At 38.6% G+C, this 21,801-nt stretch overlaps 1 protein-coding gene and 1 non-coding gene across 7 annotated transcripts in view; both read right to left on the bottom strand.

The window, feature by feature from the left end:
* FRMD6 (FERM domain containing 6) overlaps positions 1-21,801 on the bottom strand; it is a 79,533-nt gene that overhangs the window by 3,639 nt on the left and 54,093 nt on the right. For all 6 annotated transcript variants that reach the window (XM_002824737.5, XM_002824739.5, XM_063715576.1 and 3 more), the window contains exons 7-13: positions 18,834-18,989; positions 15,337-15,402; positions 14,380-14,448; positions 11,452-11,626; positions 6,566-6,901; positions 5,035-5,166; positions 1,220-1,311 (exon numbers count right to left, since the gene is read on the bottom strand). In XM_002824737.5, the coding sequence (XP_002824783.3) occupies positions 1,220-1,311; positions 5,035-5,166; positions 6,566-6,901; positions 11,452-11,626; positions 14,380-14,448; positions 15,337-15,402; positions 18,834-18,989 (1,026 nt within the window). The remainder of the gene's footprint in view (positions 1-1,219; positions 1,312-5,034; positions 5,167-6,565; positions 6,902-11,451; positions 11,627-14,379; positions 14,449-15,336; positions 15,403-18,833; positions 18,990-21,801) is intronic.
* On the bottom strand, positions 2,897-3,002 carry LOC112128989 (U6 spliceosomal RNA). The gene has a single exon (XR_002911418.3). It is a non-coding gene; the product is annotated as a U6 spliceosomal RNA (small nuclear RNA).

Below are 21,801 nucleotides of genomic sequence, written 5' to 3'. Positions count from 1 at the left end.
GAACACGAGTCGGGGGTGGGGGGGTTCCGCCAAATGCTGTACACAGCAGGGGGCAGACTTTTTTATTATCCCAAGAGGTGGTATTAGAAATAGGTTAAAAATGATTCTGATAATTATATGAATGGAAGATATGTAATGGGTTATTTAAGGAAACCAGGTATTATATCTTTAAATTTTGCTGCTTCCCACCACAAAGGACAACACTGTTAGAATAAGATACAATTTTTGCTAGAGGCAAAAGTTCCAGAAGCACGTTTTAGTAGGAAGTGTCACATCTGAGTGATCCCTTGTGCTGATGCAGTCTTCCCAGGCTCCAACGGGATTTCACACATAGAATCATCTGGTCATCCCCACAAACTCTCAAGGAAGGCACACAAAGTTCTCCCCATAGTGTAGGTGTGGAATCTGACTATCAGCTGTGCTCCAGAAACATCTCAAGAGTAGATTACTCATTGCAGTTTTCAAAAAATATTTCATAAACATCATTTTCACATTATGATTACTTCAACGCAAGTAAGAGAAAGAAAAGACAAATGAGAAAAAAGGGAGGAAAGAGGAAGAGAAAAGTAGGGGACAAGGAGAGCCAGAATGCAAATGAAAAAAGAGAAACACACACAGAAGGGAAAAAAACAAGACACAAAAAGAGCCCAAGAAAGAAAGGCAGGAGGAGGGAGGACGTGCTCAGGAATTAGGGCCATCAGTTACTCATTGCATCCAAATGCTGAAACCATGAGTTTCAGAGTATTTTATCTATATTGCTGGACATTTAATAGTTTAACCAGTGATCACAGGTTGTCAAATGCTCTAGGCTCAGCATACTTTGAAAATTCAATCTGAATGGAATAACCAGAGTGTGGAAACATTTCTGCCAGAACACACTGACAAAAAATATTATTCTCCCAGGTTGAGGACAAGCAACACACACAGACACATGCATGTGCACACGTGGTTCACCTGAAGCCTGAAGACCAGAGGCTTCCCAACCATATAAAATGTGAAGCAAAATCTATACTTTATCTAAGTAAAACTCAACTCAAAGATAAGCAGAACTAGCAAATAAGATGGAAATAAATTCAGAATAAAGCTAGAATGTACGTATCTAGGAAGGATCATTTCCTTAGGGTTTTTAATTTTTGCTCATTTGTATACATGTAAGTTACCACTTAAAATTTTCTATAACTTCAGTTTCCTAATTGATATTTTTCAATTCCTTTAATACCTGTGGAAGAGAATCAGTACTCTGGCCACGAAGCTTAACAACTGTTTCTGAAGAGCTCGAGGTGGAAGACCCAATTTCTTTCACAATCAACCCTGAAATAAAACACAGAGATAAAAACAATAAATACTTCAAATTATTCACACCTCTTGCCATATATTCTGACATACTGCTATCAGGAATGAAAAATCAAATATTAACCATTACCAAAAAGTTTCACTGTGATTCTTTGGTGGCAGACAACCAGAACAGCACACACTCTCTCTCATCTTACAGTAAATAGAGGTTAATGAGTCAATGTAGGGTTAGAGTGTAGGAAGATGTTTAGAGTCTGAATTTTCTAAAACAAACTTCTAATTAAACTATTTATGATGAAGTTAGAGACAAGAAGCAAAGACTATAGGTGTAAAGCAGCCTCTTTACTGCATCTCATAAAGCTTCCCCTCCTCCCCTTTCTATTCAGCAGCAACATTAAACTTAACCCTTACTGAACACACGCCTTCTAGATTTGGTTTGGCTTGGATGTATAGTGGTGAATTGTGGGGGCTCTGGCCTCTGAAGTCAGACAGATCTGGCTGGATCCCGGCCCAGATAACTAATTAGCCATGTGTCCTGGCCAGTTACTTAGCCTCCCAGTGTCTCAGTCTCCTCGTATAAAATCAGGCCAATAACAGCACCTGCCTGCTAGTTTTAATGATAATTACACAGTGAATGCATAAAAGGGTGAGGTACAGGGACTATACATGGATACACTCAGTTCATGGCAGCTCTTTTTGGGTGATGGGACACTTGGCACATACCTCCTGCAGCAGATCCCCCTGGTAGGAGACAAACTGGGAGGCCACAGTGAAAATTCAGTACTGGGTCTTTGAGAACAACAGAGCACCTAACGTAATCACTTTAGCACTCAGTGGAAACCCACTAAAATTTCAGAAGCAGAAATCCAGGGCTGACATTTCCCTATGTGACTGGCATATGAGTGAAGCATTGAGTAGAAACATGTCTCAGAAGGTAAAATTACCAATAAGAACTAGAGGTGTAAGTGAACACCGCTGAAATTTTTCTTGCCAATGGATGAAGCAAGTGTACTACAGGTCAAGCCCTAGATCAGTAAGGCCAAATGGCTTCTTAAAAAACAACAACAACAACAACAAAAAAAAAACAAACTTTAAGTAATGTGATTCTTATTCAACTACTGCTAGTAGTCTACAGAATGACTTGTGTTCTATCCCTTAACTCTTTAGAAACATCTCGTAATGACTCAGTGTCTAGCATATGCCATAAATATATTAAGTATTCAATAATTAGTTCAACTGAAACATGAAATATGAAGACATTACCGGTTTACAAGTAGACACTTTAAAAACTCAGGGGATACTCATGTTTTAGGGGTTAGTACAAATGGCTTTAGTAGAGGATCTAGAACGATCTTTATCTTCTAAAGAGCATTAAACCTTTAAACAAGTTGTCATGGTTCTTTTTCGATTTCCTCGTAAATGTGTCCTCGGCTATCATGCCTGTAAAGACTCTTCTCCAAACCCAGACCCACCATTGGAAAAGTCAACACCGAGCTGGTGCTCAAAACACTTAACCAACTCCTATCAAACTCTGTAAGAATGAAAGACAGTGTGGTATACTTCATCACTACTCAATCTTAGCTGAGTGTTGTTGTTTTTTTTGAAAGATATGGAACACTTCACAAATTTGCATGTCATCCTTGCACAGGGGCCATGCTAATCTTCTCTGTATCACTGCAACTGAGTGTATGTGCTGCCAAGGCGAGTACTTAGCTGAACGTTTTATAAGCAATGTTTAAATGCTCAAATTATAGAGAATTTAGAAAACCAAGATGATGTAAGAAAGAAAATAAAATCATCTATATTTATAACCCTAACATCCAAAGAAAAGGCTATTAACAGTTTTATGTTTTTTAAATACACAGATAAATATTCTTGTTTTTAATTAGATCACATTTTATGTAATTTTTACTGTTTACCTTAACTATCCTTCTTATGTTATTAAATATTGTTTGAAAATCTCAAATTTAATGGTTATATATCATTGTATGAATAAGGTATAATTTAACCACTTGTTCTTTTTTTTTTTTTTTTTTTTTTTTTTGACAGAGTCTCACTCTGTTGCCCAGGATGGAGTACAGTGACGCAATCTCGGCTCACTGCAACCTCTGCCTCCTGGGTTCAAGCGATTCTCCTGCCCCAGTCACCACCACCAATGTAGCTGGGATTACAGGCCTGCGGCTAATTTTTTTTTTGTATTTTTAGTAGAGATGGGGTTTCACCATGTTGGCCAGGCTGATCTCCAACTCCTGACCTCAGGTGATCCACCCACCTTGGCCTCCCAAAGTGCTGGGATTATAGGTGTGAGCCACTGCACCTGGCCTTACCACTCATTCTTTAATTATTTTTATAACATTTCAACAAACTTTTTTTATATATAAATCTTCTTAAACAGCCCGGCTTTTTACTTAATTTTATTTCTATTTAAAATTAACAGTCTTATAAAAATTAAATGCAGAAATATATAAATGCAAAGTCCAGGTCAGCTTCCCTCATACCTCCCTTCCCCAAGGTACTGTGGCAGTTTTTAGACCATTTCCTTTCCACAAACATATACACACAGAGCTATATACATGGACCTATAATGTGCATATAATTGTGAATTTAATTTAAATTAAAATGTAATTATAAGGAGAAAATTCAATATCATAAAGTACATGGGCAAAAAGGGGCAAAGTTTGGTATATGAACTCTAAGCATGTTTAGGGTAAGCAGCCTAATGAGTCAGTGTTGGTCAGAGAGATGATTCTCTGCAGCCACAGGCAGGTGTGGGAAGCCAGGGTTCTGTTGGCTTAGCAAACAGAATTCTGAAATAAAAGATGCCTCCTGCTCTTGAAGACTAAGTGCCAGGATGGTAGTGACTGTGTATCGGTCTGGTTCCTCTCTGATTTCCAGTGCCTGGCACCTGGAGGAAGAGGTTCGATGAACATAAGGAGCTGTGGATTTGCCAGAGCAGGGACAGGCTACCCCAGTCGGGCCCTTCATTCAATCAAAGCTGGAAGGAGCCATTTCAATAGTGCTAGTTCCTGAGGCATATTTCTCTAAAGAACAGACTGATTCATGATGTGTGACAAAAGCAGTTAGATGTGACTGATGTCTATAAACAAAACTGATACTGCTGCCATTTTTTAAAGATAGCATCTTACATGTAACAGAAATATATATGGTGTATTATATAACTATAGTGAATGCATGTTTTCTAGAAGAATTCATACAAATATGGAATTTAAGAGTGTCTTTTCAGGTCAACCCGTTTTGACACTTTACCTCCCAGACTCCTCTATCAGTATAACACAGTGGGAAAAACAAAAAACAAAAAAAACCCAAAAACCTGGAGGCCTACTTCTGTTTCTAGCCATGTAGGATTTGTCCTCTTTGAACTATAGGTTAACTTACCTGTAAAAAAGAGGCCAGACTGAAGGGGTCTACAAGGCCTTCCAGATACATTATATGATTCCCGACACAGCATTAACATAAAGAGAACCCTACTATACAACTACCTTTTGTCCAAAGCATGGAGCACAAAATGCTAATTCCCAATCCTGGGTGTTTCTCCTCTTCCCTTCCTTTCACAGAAGGCACAGGATCCTGCAGTTTACAACACTGACCTGAAGAGCCTCTTAGTGCAGTCCAATCTCTGGTCTAGAGCCCCCAGCTCACCCCTTCTATTTTCTGAGGCATGTGTTTTTCAGTCCTGGATAACCCGCTACCAAAGAAGAATAACTTCCCGTAAGAGCTCACCAGAGTGTCCGTTCAGCTTCCGTGACATGAGCATGTCCTCCGTGATGTAGATGCACATGTCTGGGCTGACTTCCAGACACTCTTCATTCATCTGCTCCAGATCCCGGGGGTCATCAACCAACATCTCTATTTCTGACACAGAAGAAGGAAAAGACAGTTAATGACAAAAAGGGAAATGACCATCATAATATACAACCATATTTTGAGGGTGGCTATGTAATTATTCACATTTGAAAATAAATTTGCTAATGAGACTCCAATAGGAAACTCCAGGGACCATTTTCAACAGGTGCTACTTGTTCTTTCTTTCTTTTTGATACAAAGTCTCACTCTGTCACCAGGCTGGAGTGGTGTGATATCTGCTCACTGCAACCTCCGCCTCCCGGGTTCAAGCGATTCTCCTGCCTCAGCCTCCCGAGTAGCTGGGACTACAGACGCGCACCACCACGCCCACCTAATTTTTGTATTTTTAGCAGAGATGAGGTTTCACCATGTTGGCCAGAATGGTCTCGATCTCTTGACCTCGTGATCCACCTGCCTTGGCCTCCCAAAGTGCTGGGATTACAAGTGTGAGCCACCGCGCCTGGCCTACTTGTTCTTTCTTATAGTATTGCTGCATTATCTATGTTTTTTAATACTATATTTGCCAACTATTCTGTATTTTTTAAGAAGAAAAACTATACTACCTTGTTGCAATGACAAAGGACAAACTGAAACTGATGGGCCCTTTGCCTGATGCCAAAGCAAGGCTCACTGACACAGGCAGATGACAGTTCACAAGGCCCCCCATGTCCATAGCTGCCTATTCTCAAGGGAACTGAGTGACTTGAGATCCACACAAATTCTACAGAAACCAAACAGATGGTCTGCACTTTTCTTTAACAAAGTCTATCTTTTCCGTCAAGCCTGAATGCTACAGCACTTATTTGAGACAGAAAAATAATAAAAAGAGGGACACAAATGTTAAGTTTGGCTGAGATAAGCCATAGGATTCATCTTACCTCCTTAATATGCAGTAAGTTCCTATCAGCCAGGTGCTATATTTCTTTTTTCCTCCCTATAGTTCTGGTTACATGGGAGGTGCTTCAGAAAAACATTACTAAGTAACTCAATGGCATGGACTCCAATCTTTATTTTGTGGGGTGGGGAGGGGTCCAGAAGTTCAAGATGTTTCTGTCACTATTACTGCACTCCACTGTGCTGTCCTAACCACTGTTTTATTTAATCTGGGAATCAGAAATACAGACACAAGGGCAGCAGGACTAATTTCCAATCTACTTCACAGAAACGGCTAAGACTTTCAGTCTACAACCATCCAATCTTGTGGCCGCAAAGGATCACAACTAGAGGGATGTTTTGTTCACAGTCAAACACAAGCAACTCAACCAAGTCATTGGGGAAGACAACAAGACACCTCTTCCACTCTATTACTACTGCCTAAAGTTGCCCTCCAGACACCAGTTCTATAGAACCACTGCTTGAAAAAACTGGGAGACTAAATAGAGAGCCAGTGAGGGGACAGTACTGTTACCATCGTCCTGTAAGTCCTCTTCCAGCCGGTCTTTGCCGCCACTCTCCACCCCTGAGGTGTGGGAGCTGCCATGACTGGTCATTGAGCTGCAGGTTTTCAGCTTGCGGTGGATGGCACTGCTGGAGTAGCTGTCTTCTGGCCCCGTGTCCCGGGGCTTGGTGTCTGCCTCAATGCCCGAGGTGTGGGAACTGCTGTGGCTGGTGGTGGAATGACGGGACAGGCGCTTGTGCTTCATGCTGCCCGCACTGCTCCCGCTGGCCCGTGACCGTTTTTCCAGCTGGTCCATGTCAAGGTCCAGGTTGTCACTGATGTAAGATTCTCGGTACTGCTTCTTCTCTGTGTAGTGGGGAACACAGTTCATCAACCAAGACAGAAGGAACGGCTGGTGAGCTTAAGTGACTCATCAGGCCAAGAACAAGGATAACTTCAAATTCAGAATCTAGTGATTGGAAAGTAGTAATAATTTAGATAGGAATTTGACTTCAGAAGACTGAAAAATGAATAAAAACCAGTGCAACAGATTTGAGGGGGATATTTAAACTACTTAGTTTTTTGAAAGCTTCAAGCAGTATAAGAAGAGTGGTATTTAAAGTGCAGTTACAGACCACTTCTTGTCTGCAAATTTATTGGTCCATAGTGAAATAAGTTCAGTGAGCAATATGAACATTTAGAAACTTCCAGAGCTATGTGACATTGCCATGATAGCCACCAATGTGATTTTGTATTTTGCGAAAGTATCCATAGCATATTAAATATTTAAAAAATCTGGCCCTTTTCTGCAGATAATTTCAGAAGCACTGCTCTAGAAGACTACTTAATAAATATAATTATGCTAATTGCCATTCATTTTATTTGTTCATTTGTTCAATTTGTTCCACTGTTAGCTTAGCTCTAGCTGCTGAATACAATTTAAAATAAAACTATTCTTCTGAGAATTTCTTGTGAATATTCTAAAATTTGGATTTTCATTAATACAAGATTGATTTTCTCCACTTAGGATGAATTAGTGAGGCTTTATCATCTACTTAGAAAATACCAGTAATCACTACTGGTTTGATGGTTTCCAACTCTGATTGGTAAAGCTGTTCTTTGATTTAACATGTCAGTGCTGTTCTTTAATGCAGTCAAACACACAACACTGCAAAGTCTCTTTTATTACATACTAAACTAACCATTCCATTAAGGCACAAAGTTACAACCCAGCTGCCAGTTACAACTCAACTGACACAAAAATATTATTTTTGTCTTTCAGGTCAGAAATGTAAAGTAAGGAAGAAGTTTAGATTCCTTGCCTTTTTAATACTGGTGAGAAATAATACAATAAAACAATGTTAAAAATGGAGAGTGCATTTGGGGAATGTTAAGTTGATCTAATTTTAGAAACTAGTAGACTAATTGGGTTCTCAGGGGCCTGTTAATGGATTTTAATTGTCTTGTTTCTTGGTTAAGTGAAAAGACTTGCATGCCTGATGTCTAAATCCAGCTCGGAAGTATAATCATCACAGGGTCCCTAGAGAGAAAATGAGCAGCAGGAGAAAGAAAAGATGCGCCTTCTAGGATGCAAAATGCAAAAAAAAATGCTTGGAGAAGGCTATGTGCACATTTCCAGGTTCCAGCCTATTCACATCGTTCTAAGGAACTGGCTGAAACACAAAGGTGAGTATGTGTTGCTACACAGAAAGCAGGCTGAAACCAGATACCAGAGCTCCACGCACACATCATCACAACAAAAATGCATCCATGTACAACTTGTCAGGGAGCAGACTGGGGCCTAACAATCCCCATCTTCTGAATCAGCAGGTGTGAGATGAAAGTGGACAGCTAAAGCAGTTTGCAAAATTTACTGCAGTTTCTATTCACTGTGGTTTCACAGTAATAGCTATGTGGCCCCTGGACGAGTGGCAAGCGAAGAGAAAAAAGTAAAAGTCTCTAAGTTGTTGGAGTTCCATTTTTCTAAAATAATTAGGAATTGTGGGCCTAATCATTTAAAAGCTTTTTTGTATCTTTACATACAGCCTTTTTACTTCCAACTTCCTGATAGGTTCAGAGGTCAGTATAGTTCCTCTATATTCACTAGTATACTCACGAGAAGACAAGTACTTGCCAGCCTGTTTTCTACCTATTCCTGTCAACATGTTAGCATGGCCTGGGTGTTCCACATGGCTGGCTTCTGTTCCCTCCCTAGTGCTATACCAGACCCTTTCCAGACATTTAAGAAGCTTCACACCGTTCAGTTACAAACTTAGAGAAACATTAAATAATTCTGAAATGTTTTCTAAGAAATGTAAAATGCAACCTCTCATCCCCCTAATAATCACTGGTGTCAACAGTACAGAGCATCAATATGCCTGTGCTCTTTTTACTCCCTCTGTTGTAAAAGCCCAGAGACAGTGAGGTTTTTCATACACTATTTTAGAAAATAATGCAGTAAATGTGACTACTTATCCTAGGAATAAGCTCCAGCTGTTGAATAAAGTTAGGCTTAAACATTTTTTTAATGACGCAAGGCATGTTTTTGCTTCTCTTCTAAACCCTATAGAAAAATCCTTGTGATCATTTTCTACTAAAATGCTAACATAGTGTTTTAGACAAGGTGACTCTACATAAAATTAAGAAAATCACAGACTCTCTTTATGCTGTTTTTTGCTAAACTAATGCCCAAAAAAGGGCTTTTCGTGTTAAAATGATAGAGCCCTTAAATGGGGGTGAGATCATTGGATTTAGGCCAAAGTTGACCCAGAGAAACTTAATTTCAGGCCTTTTTCAGACCTGGAAAACCTCTAAGTAGAAGAAACTAAGTATGTGTCATTTCTTCATTCCTCTACTGCTATGGTTTGAATGTCTGTTCCCTTCTAAACTCAGGTTGAAATCTAACTGCTATCATAAATCATATGATATCAAATATCACAGTAGTAACACGTGGGAGTTTAAAGAGATGATTAGATCATGAGAGCTCTGCTTTCATGAATGGGTTAGTGCCATTATTGCAGTAGTGGGTTTATTATGAGAGGCGGAGTTTGGCCCCCTTTTACTCTTTCTCGCCCTCTCTTTACCCTTCCACCTTCCATCATGGGATGAAGTAGCAAGAAGGCCCTTGGTAGATGCCGGCCCCTCAATCCTGTACTTCCCAGCCTCTAGAACTGTGAGGAAATAAACTTCTGTTCTTTAGAACTTACCTAGTCTGTGGTCTTTTGTTACAGCAGCACAAAACAAACTAAGACACCTACTCACTTAAGCCTCCGAATACACTTGGTACTATGGCTGGCAATGAACAACGCCCTGTCTCTCTGAAAACTCAAAATTCTTTGTAATTTTTACCTTAGAACCTAAAGAGGAAGGTCATTAATTCTTTTAGGCTCTAAAGGGATCTCTTAAGGTCATCTGAACAAAAAAAATGTACTAAAATGCTGCAGGCAGAAAGCTGATAGAACAAATCAACTTCTCAAGGTGCCATGTTAGACGTTTAGGAATGAAGCTGACTTGGCAAATTATGGGCTCTGCACCTAATTATGTCACCTATTCTCACAGGTTCTCCTGCTTCTTCATCCTCCTCCTGTCCCCATCTGAATTCCTTTTCATATTCATGTCAGCACAGAAGAGAGATATTTGTTACACTGATGAGTCATCGTGGGGAAGAAGTGGCAATCTAGCAGCAGCGGAAGCCAATACACCTGACAGTTATACCAATTCTCTCTGAAGACACAGGCAGTTTGTGGCAGACAGTGAGGAATGATTCATGTTCTAATCGCTACGAAATTACAAGAGAATTGCCAAACCAGGTCTCATTTGGATTGAGAGATAATTTTTGAGAGAAATCTATCAGAAGCACAAACCTCTATAAGGTCTTTTGTTTGTTTAAGAAAGGATGGGTATTTGTCTTGTTTCTAAAGGAAAGATGAGGTCTGAGGTGTCAAAACTTGTCTCAGACATGAACCTAAAATATGAATCTTCACCCTGATATCCACACAAATACACCAAATCCAATCTAATCAAATTACTGTTAGATATTACAACATGAATTTGTAAAACTAATTTTTGCAAAACAAATCTTTGAAAGCATAAACAAAACCCCAAAGCATTAAAAAAAAAAAAAACCAAATATGTAATGTAGCAGTTTTGAGGATTAGGGTTGGGGTGTGTTAAATGGAGGAAATCCAGGGTGGCACAACTCAAGATAAAGGGCTATCAGATTAATGTAAAGTTGAAGTCGGATGTTACAGACCCTTAACACTGCCTTCTTTCCCACCCTGACTTGATGCCCTTTTCAGGGTCCAGTACTCTGAGGCCCCAGATAGACTGTTTTATTTCATCTCCATCTCAGCAAAGGCCCCACAGGACCAGCTGACTTCCCTCTCCTTTGTTTGGCATTCTTGCTAGAACAGACTTGGGGGCCTCCCAGCTGTCAATCAGAGGCTGGAGACACATCTGTGACCTACCTTTATTGTCACTCTAACCCTAAGAAATAATCACATTGGAAAGAATTCCAGACCACCTGTGGATAATAGCACTAAGGTGGGTCAGTGTATATACAAAGCTCTAAAATGCAGATAAAATCTGGGTTGCAGATAAACCCTTGCCCTGTGCCTTTATGGGTGGCTTTTTGCAAGGATTTTCAAGTCAGGCATGGGAAAACCTTAGAGACTGTACTTGAGAGATAGCTAAATGGAGTCACCTCAGATATTCTGAGTAAGTGCTACGGTAGGTGGGGCTCAAGCCTAACCCTTTGCCTTCTGGAAATACTGAGATGTAAATAGTAATGCTGCTCTCAATCTGGAGAGTCCCAGTCCCAAAATCCAATTCCATAGGAGCTCAAAACCCCCATTCAGAGTAAGAGGCCATGGGTGGCAAAGGTACAATTTGCTTCCACACCCCAGACCCTGCAATACCTTCGTTTTCCTCCAGCTTCCGGATATGGCGCAGGACAGGCTGCAGATTCATATAGAGGCGGTGACTGTTGCTCAGAAGTTGCAGGAGGTGTCTGGAGCGCATGGGGCATCCCGTATAGTATATGAGCTTCCGGGCTGAAGGCAAGCCATCTGGCAAAATCTCAAATTTCTTACCCTTTGGAAGGAAACCATGAATCAAATTCAGGAAGAAAAATCTCTGATTTGCCAAAGTCCCCTTTGTTTCCTACTTAGTAAGGAAAATTATAGATTCTGAAATGTATAAAGTTTCATTTAAAATTCCTTGTGGGATAAAAATTGTTGTTTTTCCATTCAAAAATGTCACAGGACAGGGGATGACCAGAAATTCAGGAAAGCATCTAGCCACAAGGGTATGTCAGTAAACATTGACTATCCAAAACAGCTGAGGAATATCTTTGGTTTCTCTGGCTGGTCAGGTTATTCGTATAATGGAGAAGAGAAGGGTCCATCATAAAAGAACCATCAAATGTAATCCCAACACCCTAACTCAGCAACAAGGCAACCAATTATAAAAGATTCTAAATTATTTACCAATTCTAAAATATTTATTGAACGCTTAAAATGTACCAAACACCTTACCAGGCACCGAAAAAAAAAATTGCCAGTGAATACGACAGACAAGGTTCCTATCCTCATGGAGCTATATATCCCAGCAGGAGAAATGGCAAATAAACACACAAAATAATTACAGTTTATGATAAATTCTTGGAAATAAATAAATAAGGAGTTATATAGTGAACAATACAGGATACCTATTTGGGGTTTAGAAGAAATGGAAAACTTCCCTAGCTAAACATAGAGAGAGCTGGTAGTTGGAGGGATGAGATGGGAAAGAACAATAACAGCTATCAGTAGAGATATAAGGAATCTCATTCTTCAAATCTGATCACTAAGATAAAGTCCTAAGTTGAGGGCAAGGCTTTGCCAAAGTTTCTTACAGTTATGGGATATTATGAACTCTTTTAACTTTCCTAATAATGAATAGGGCAGCTGAAATACAAAAAGGAGTATTTCAGATATAATGATTCTCAGTCACAGAGTGGAGGTAAAGCAAGAACGGAGGCATATTCTAACTACACACCTTAAGGTCTGTACAGAGCAGTATGGGCTTGTACAGCCCAGACAGGGATAAGGTGAAAGTGTTTTGTTTTTTTAAATCTCTGAGCTTTCCCTCATTTTAAAGGAACTACCAGTGGATCCCAATACTGAAATAGTAACAACTGACATTTATTGAGCACTAAGCATGTATCCACTCATTTAATCCTCAAAGCAAGTCCAGGGAGGGAGTTAATTATCCACATTTTAGAATTAAACCAAGGCACAGAGTTTATGTAACTTGCTCAAGGTTATACAGCTAGGCAGAGCTGAGTTGGCTTCAAGAAGCATCATCTGAGAAACTTGTCAAAATAGATTCCTCATCTCTACTGCAGACCCATTGAGTCAAAAACCTCCTGGAGGAGGATGATGAGGCCCAAAAATATGTATCTTTAAAAAAGGCTCCTCAGATAAGGGCAATACACAAACAGATTCAGTAAGCAACAAGTCCAGGACCCTAAAAAACCCTCAATTTCATAAATGTAGTTTATTATAACTTTATTTGGGGCATGAAAGGCGCAAGTGCGTCATAATTTTCTCATTTTCAAACAGCTCAGATCCTTTCACAAATAGCTTGAAACAAAAAAGAGCCAGTTAGGAGGAGACAGGTTAGGCCCCATGTAATATATAAGTAAAGTGAAATCAAATTGAATCATGCCCAAGTAATTAAAGTAATGTGAAGTCAGAAACACATCTTTTGACTTACAGGGCAGCATGGAGTCAATGCCCACATTCTATTTGCAATACAGCCCTTTATTTACATAGGCCATCTTTCTTACAGGAAGAAGCCCATGTGTACAAGTCCTTATCTTCCTTTCTTCATGTATTTTTTTCAGTAGTTTCTAAACAAAGCAGAACTATGAATTTTTTTTTTTTTTTTTTTTTGAGATGGAGTTGCACTCTTGTTACCTAGGCTGGAGTGCAATGGTGCAGTCTTGGCTTATGGCAACCATTGTCTCTCAGGTTCAAGTGATTCCCATGCCTCAGCCTCCTGAGTAGCTGGGATTACAGGTGCCCACCACTATGCTCAACTAATTTTTGTATTTTTAGTAGAGACAGGATTTCACCATGTTGGCCAGGCTAGTCTCGAACTCCTGACCTCAGGTGATCCACTCACCTTGGCCTCCCAAAAGTGCTGGGATTATAGCAGTGAGCCACTGTGCCCGGCCAGAACTATGAATTTTTATGACCAAATGTACACATTATTAACTATAATTCTTTGAACCCTACCAAAAAATGGATATAGCTGGCAAAAGAGAGAAATATTTGGGAAAAATCAAGACGTTGCTCTAACAAAAGAAAATGTATCATTCTCAATATTGTAAGAGTATTTTTCCTGTTAAGAATTGCAGACCTCTCTTTAAAATAATGGGTTTTAAATAGTCAAATATTAATAGAAACATCTTTTTACATAATTCTTTATTCTTTGCTCAAGAGAGGTAACTTTAAAAAGAACTGGCTAACCTCTACATGAAATACCTTCTGCAACTAGAATAACTTAGGGTCATGTGCTAGGGACCAAACACAAATTAAAATTACTAACTTCTTTTGCTATAAGAGTCTTTAACTATAAGATTCTTTGATTTTAAGTTCACTACTGATATGTGTGACAATGAATCTATAGCATATGCATTAGAATACAAGAAAGCAAATTATCTTCAGTGTCAACTTCTTAAAAATAACAGCTTTTGTGCCTGAGACAATATTGTTTAAAAACAAAACAAAAAATAACAAAAACCCAAACAAGTTGCAATTAATGAGACTTTTCTTTTAAGCCAGTTATTTTAAACTTACCACAAACACCAACTTTCCAACATTCGTCCAGGGGAAATCATAAAGTAATTGTTTCTCTTCATCTAAATTCTGTGAAAAGAATATGCATACGGAGTTAATGGGAAAAATGATAGATACTGTAAAATGGCTCTAATTTCTTTCCCTGAAAACCAAAATACAGTAATTAAAATCTGAAAAAAGCCCCCACATCTCTTTGGAGAAATACAGACAGTAATTAAAAGATTGATGATAACAATTCTGTGGCTTTTGGTTCCTGTGTGACTGTATTAACTAACCCTTTTAAGGCAAGCTTTCCCTTCTGGTGTATGCCTAAATTTAAATAAAAAGTCCAAAGGACTCAGGTATTCAAGAGATGCAATAAGGCGCTCAGACTTTCATAATTGGGTATTTTGCCTACATCAAAGACATCCTTTCACTTTCCAGTGTCTTGCAGAAAGAGGTATCTGTCTCCCTTTTTGATGGCTGCAGGATAACACTGTCCCACCTGCTAAAAGGTGACAGTTACTACTAATTTAAGGGGTAAGTTTTATCAGAAAAATATAACGGAAATTAAAACGTCTGGTCAGGCACAATATTAAAATGTTGTTTTTCTTTCCACTTACAAACGCTTCAAAGGATAAAAGAATATTTAAAATCATTGACACATAGAAACGTTTGGATATTAACGAACTGTTAGTGATCTGTCAGTGATGAACCTGGGCTAATCTTTGGCTTATTGTTTTCTGTTATTTCTTATTACTTATTCTTATTGTTTTCTGTTATTTCTTATTACTGTCAACAATCAGGCTGAGTCACTTCATCCCTCCTACATCATCCACATCTGTGCTAGACAAATGGGAAATGATGACCAGCCAGTGGCCAAAAATGAACTACTGAACCTGTGGCAGGACCACAGAGGCATGCTGCAAACATAAGACATGGCCGATAGCATTTGACACTTAATTCTCATTTACCAACCTGAAAAATCTGTATTCCCCTCATGGTCAATCCAAGAGTCAGCGAAGCTTCAATTTCCCTTTTATCCTGTAGGAATAGGATTTTATAAAAAATTAAATGTTTTTATATATTTTTTCTACAGTGGACAATTTAGCACCAAAGAAACATTTCAGGATTGAAATTCAGGACTGAAAAGCTTTTGACTTAAAATAACTTTGCTCAAGCCTTTCTACATACCTAGTTTCCTACAAGAATTAAGAAAACCATGGGCACATATTAAATCAAGAATGGTATATTCTACTTTTTAAATTCCTGAGATTTCAAAGTTTTAGTGTTTTCACTATATTACATACACTTTTGTATCTGACAATATTCTAAATACTTGTTACTGAAAACTCCAGTTAACAAGGCTATTTTTGCTTTTGCATCGTTTGATGTTTTTAACCTTCCATCTCATAATTACTCTTTTCTCAGATGTTAGAATCTTAAATCTAACGTAATAGTTATATTCTGAGATGCATAAGACTTTTGATGTTTAAAACGGGGCACATCTTCCAGCTCTGAAGCCAAAATTAGGGGCAAGTGACCAAATATTTAAGGCTCTCTCATGAGGATAATAAAGCTGTACAAGCTTTGTATTCAGTTAGTTTGGAAATACTTATTTTTACGAAGTTCAATGATCACTTGCCAATATGATACACAGTCTACCAGCTAAACCATAAACTGTAGAAAATAAACTACAACGAGCATGAGGGAAAAAAAAAACTCCAATTAAAAATTTACTTTAAAATTCAGCCACATCCTTTAAGTGCTCATCTGTAATAAGTATATATAGTGTATAAAGTTCAAAATAGAAATGAAATTACTAAGTAAATATTATGAGATTTCCCAATAAACACAATGAGTATGCAGAGATCTTTTTAAGCTTAGTGCCAACTTTCCCATGAACCTAGGATGAAATATTTTTAAAAAATGTGTCCTCACCTGGCATTAGAAATGTAAGACACAGCCTATTTCTACTATTTAGGCTGTTTCTTTCCAACTAGTATATTTTTACATCAAGAAAAACATATAGTATAAGCTTTAAGAGGAGAAACTAATCCATCATTATATGAGTTTTGGTCAATTTCGCTTTCAAGGATGTACTGACTGCTTTCCAAAATAAGGCTATGCTCATAAAAATGCTGGTTTTCAAGTATAAGGTGTATATTGGTGGGAAATGGGCACAAAACGGTTTTTTTTTCCAGAATGTTCCCTCGTCCTTTGTCTACCTTATTTCCCGTTTATGAGCAGCCCCTAAATGAAGCAGATTTAATGGCTGCCACTGAATTTCTCCAAAGAATAAAAACTGTGAATCAGCCAATATCTTTTCCCCCACTTCATTATGTTACATTTTTATTAAAAATCTTTTTAGCAGATAAGAGTAATTTTCTATGGAATTTAGAAGCACCATACTTTAAGTAAACTTGAAAATTAAGTTTTACACACAAAATAAATTGGGGATATCTACTTCAATAAAAGATTCTTATTTCTTAATAGGATTCTTTAAAATAGCAAGCTTCCCCAGCAAATAAGGCAAAAAGCAATTAATGGTTATTGAGCACTCACTAATGTGCCAGGTATTCCACCTCATTATTTCAGATTCATTATCTCACCGAAGCCTCCCAACCTTGTGAAGCATATTGTATCATCCCCACTTAATAGACAGCTCAGGATTATAGTTGCCTAGGATCCCAGCTATAGCGAGTAGTGACATAGGGTTTCTAATTGACATCTGATTCCAAAGCCACACTCTTACTCTTTCCAACATATCATTCATACTTCTAATACATTTTAAAATATAAACTAATGATCAAAACTGTCATTTATTTGCATCTTCTCATGTCAATTGAGGTGTCACAAATAAAATCTCTTCAGGCTAAAAAAAAAATTACAACTCAGTCCTTCAGGAATTTAGCCAAAGAGATCTTATGGAACTCAATTATGCCTTTCAAGGATGATGGGGCATTAATAATGCATCTCTTGGGCATAGAAGAGAGATAGAAAAAACATCAGTTGGTCCCTTAAGTTTTCTGAACCAGCTAAGAAGATTACTGAGCAATACATCCAAACTAAAGCCCAGTTTCCAATGGTCTAGCTATGCTAATCCTACCACAAAAGGCATAGTAGAGATAACAAGCATAATACTATCAATGGTAATAGTAACAGCAGCCAACTTAACATCATGCTTAACATGTGCTGGGCACTGTTTTAAGTAGTTTTTCATCCAACAATTCCTTTAGTATTCAGCAATCCTAAAAAGCAGGTATGCTGCTGTCCCCTTTAACTATGGGGAAACTGAAGTACAGAGAGGTTAAGTAAGTAACTTGCCTGAGGTCACATAGTAAGGTCACATAGTAAGTTGCTGTCCCCTTTAACTATGGGGAAACTGAAGTACAGAGAGGTTAAGTAAGTAACTTGCCTGAGGTCACATAGTAAGAGGCCAAGCTGAGATTCAATCCTAGGCAGTTAGGCTCAACTTACAGTGCTCTTAACCACTTCCTCCATTTGGTTTGAGAATATAACTTTGAATACTTAAGTGGGTATTCAGGAGTTCTTGCCAACAAAGTGGCACTTATGGAATAGTGAAAGGGGTTCGGAGGAGGAGGGGAAGAGAAGACAAGATGATATAGAGTACTGTGAGTGATTCCCTCACAGTATAACAGTATAACATTCCCTCACAGTATAACACATATAGTGTTATATATTCCCTCACAGTATAACACATATAGTGTTATGTATGTGACCTCTGCCCCAGAAAGGAAAAACGAGGCTAGAAATACACGGGACACAAAAGAGAGTAACTTCCGAGAGTGAGGAACGTGTGGAATACAGTGCCTTAAGCACACAACCTGTGTTATCAAGAAGGCCTTGACTAAATCCTGGCTTTGCCATTTAGTTTTGTGATCTTAGGTGATTCATGTAATCTCTTTAAGCCTCAGTTTCCTGGTCTGTAAAATAAAGATTAAAGTACCTTTCATCTAAAGTTATGAGGATTAAAAAAAATACATATAAAGTTTGCCCAGTAAACACAGGACTCCATAAACATTACCTGTTGTGGTAATGTTCTTGTAACTGACGGATACAACGCAGGTATAGCTTCACTTTGAGGAATATTAAAAATTATTTATCAAAGAAGTTGCAAATGCTATTCCCCAAAGCAGAAAAGCAGATTTGGGGAGGAGAGAAATAACAATGTCAGAATCACTGAAAAAGTCAGATTAACATTTTATAGCCAATTGTCATCTCACTATTAGAACCATTAAAAAATACTCCACCCACTTCCAGGCCAGAGGAAAAGCACCATGGCCTCCAAGACTGACCTGCAATAACAAAAAGCAGTTCAATGAAACTCTTTTAAAAGCATGTAAAAAATGAAATAATTTTTAATGGAAATGAAATCCTAAGGTTTTCCTTCTCAATCCTATTGAGAAGATGTTTTTTTCTCAGAAGCTGAAGACTTAGTTGCCGTTTCGTACCTTATACAATCTGTAGTAATGAACAGCAACGTCGTCCAGTCGGACAGCCTCTTTGATATATTTAAGATGAGCTTCGGAAGCTGTTAGTGCAAACTGATCTTTGTGCATGTTTGGAATGTGCTTCAGGATGTAGTCCTTCCCCCTCTTGGAAACAACCTGTTGGGATACAAGGGGTGTGCAATGCAACATTTGTTGGAGAGATGTAAGTTCTACCCCCACCCCCAAAATGATGAAAGAATGAGAAGCTAAAATAGGCCATGTAAACTGGTTGGTTTCCATTGAAAATTCATTCTGTTTTCACCAACTGTTACGTTACTAGGCTGAATCAGCTAATACTAGAAGCTATAAGGTCAATTTAGTTGTACTGCTGAATACCTAAGAAGAAAAATCACAACAAATAGGAAAAATAAGTTATCTTTGCTTTAAAGTCACCAAGAGAAAAACACTACACAAACTTTCATAATTTTGTACACATAATTGTTTATACTTGCAAGTTTATACTTGGTACCATGAAATACATCTATAGTAGGGCACATCTTCAGGTTCTGGATCCTACCTAACTCTTAAGAAAATTACAGCCACAGAGTGGGAGGTTCTAAATGTTAACCAAAAGAAGGCAGGGGACTGGAAGAAATTCTCTAAAACATTTTTGGTTCTTGCATAAGAGGCTTATATGAACACTGCTGGAATACTTATGAGAAAACCGTTTCATTCAAACACTCATTGTGATTCACTGTGACTTAGATTTTCATCAGACAGTACTCTGGGCTTTCAGATGTCAAATATATAGTATCCAGCAGCTGCAGGCTAAGAGAAAGGTGTTGATTAAAGTCTTAGCTGATTCCATAAGGAATATAACAGATGGAAAGAATTATGCAATGTGAGCAAAAGAGTTGTGCTTAAAATAATCAAAATTTAAAAATTAAGACTTTTTTGTTTTAAAATGTCTTTATATTGACATTTTGTTTCTTCCTATTGAATATTTTACAGAGAATTAAATATGATGAATTAATAGTCAGTTGTCAAGTTCTGCTAAGAACTCAAGTTACACAGATTTTTCTTTCCAGGTTCTTTTCACATGGTAATCAGTTAAATCAGTTATTTAACAACCTTTTTTTCAGGTCAAAAGCACACTGAAAACAGTATTTGTAAGGGCACTAAAGTAGATGGCTTTGGTGATCCCAAGGGTGGGGGAAACTGGTATCTCAGCACACTGGTTGCCCTGGCATACTAACTGGATTTCAATAATCAATATTCAATGAGCACCTGATGACAACCAGAGAATGAAAACATGCTACAGACAGCAATAGTTTGACAGATATTGTGATTTCTCTCCAACAAATGAAGCACTCTAAGTCACACAACAAAAAATTACTGAGTACCTCAATATGAAGAGCTGATGAAATAGAAAAGGTTAAGGTTATGCCCGTCTTTCAGAACACACTAAGAAACAGTTTACTGGGAGCAAGAAATAAATCATTTTAAAATAAGATGTAAAACACAATATCCAGGTTCTTCTTGAGCACTGGGCACCTAGATGGTCTGCCCAGAAGGAGCGACACCTGAGCTGAGTCTCGGAGGATGAGTAGGAGTTAGCCAGGTGAAACAGAGAGGGGCTTCACTGGCTAAAGGAACTGCAAAGAAGAAAGACCTGAAGCATGAAACACCACAGTAAGTACGAAGACATACCAATGGCTGGATGTTGCCAGAGCCTAAAGTTCAAGGTGCAGGACAACCAGAAAGGAAGCTGGAATGGCTGGCAGGGACTATAATCTGGAGAGTTTCTAGGTTATGCATGGGAGCCTGAGCTTCACTCCACAGGTGACAGAGGAGGCCCTGAAAGTTTAAATCAAAAGCAAAATCATCTCATCTGCAAGCTGTGGAGTAAAGACCGAAGCAGGGACAAGCTTCTGCAACAGTGCTGCTGAGAACACAAACCCAGAAACAGTAGGAGCTAAGACAGGGAGAGGAGGCAATGGACATTTAGGAAGGCTAATGGCAACAAAAATAGAAGAGAATTTTATTTCTTAAACTGGGTGATTGGTATTCAAGCACAGACATTACAAGGTGTTGCAGTTGATGGGACAGGACAGGGAGAAGGAATGGTGATAAGGCAGAGTTCCGTATGATTCTCATGTACTCAGAGGTAGGAATACGTAGAAATGAGGTGGCAAGAAGATGAATTTGATTTAGGACATCTTGAGTTTGAAGGGACTATGGGTAAACAGCTACCTTATGGATACAGGGGAGAGAAACAGATTTGGGACTTGCCTTCACATAGGTGATCGTTAAAAGCATTAATTTGGATGAGATCTCCCAAGATGCGAGTGGCTAAGTGTCAGGTACGGCAGCAAAATTTAGCGAAAAGAATCTACTGGATATGTCAATATAAAGCAACTGGTGTCAATATAAAACAAAAGTAGTGCATATTTAATTTTTTACTTCTTTACTATATGATATAAAGCAACCTAACAGGCAGCACCATGAGTAGACTGATGGGGAAAGAAGGCAGATGGAAATGGCTTGAGGAACACTTGTGGGAAGTAAAGAAGCTGAAAAAATCAAATACACACTACCTCTTCAAGATGCTTTACTGAGAAGGAAAGGCAAGAGTAGTAGCTCTTCTTTCCCTCCCCACTTTCTTTCTCAAGGATGGGTGAGTGAGAACCAAACATGAGAAGAGTTAGTTTGGGGAGGGGCTAATGATACAGAAGAGAGACAGAAAATACAGCATAGACATGGAGGAAGGATGGGAAGAGAAAAAGACAGGGTAGAGTGGAGAAAGGGCAGCTGAGACAGTTCACGTTGGAATAACCCACATTTTCTTGCTGAAAGAAGGGGTTAGTTCCTCCCCTCAGAGAGGAGGACACGCAGGCCGGAGCCAGAAGTTGACATACTTGTTCTCTCAGCAAAGGAAAGCGAGGAATAACCTTACTTTTTAAAGAGTTATGTTTTTCTGCCTTCAAAG

Source organism: Pongo abelii, chromosome 15, assembly GCF_028885655.2.
Source record: "Pongo abelii isolate AG06213 chromosome 15, NHGRI_mPonAbe1-v2.0_pri, whole genome shotgun sequence".
Taxonomy (NCBI): Eukaryota; Metazoa; Chordata; class Mammalia; order Primates; family Hominidae; genus Pongo; species Pongo abelii.
Note: the sequence above shows the minus strand (reverse complement) of the source record. Positions and strands in the feature narration are given on the sequence as shown.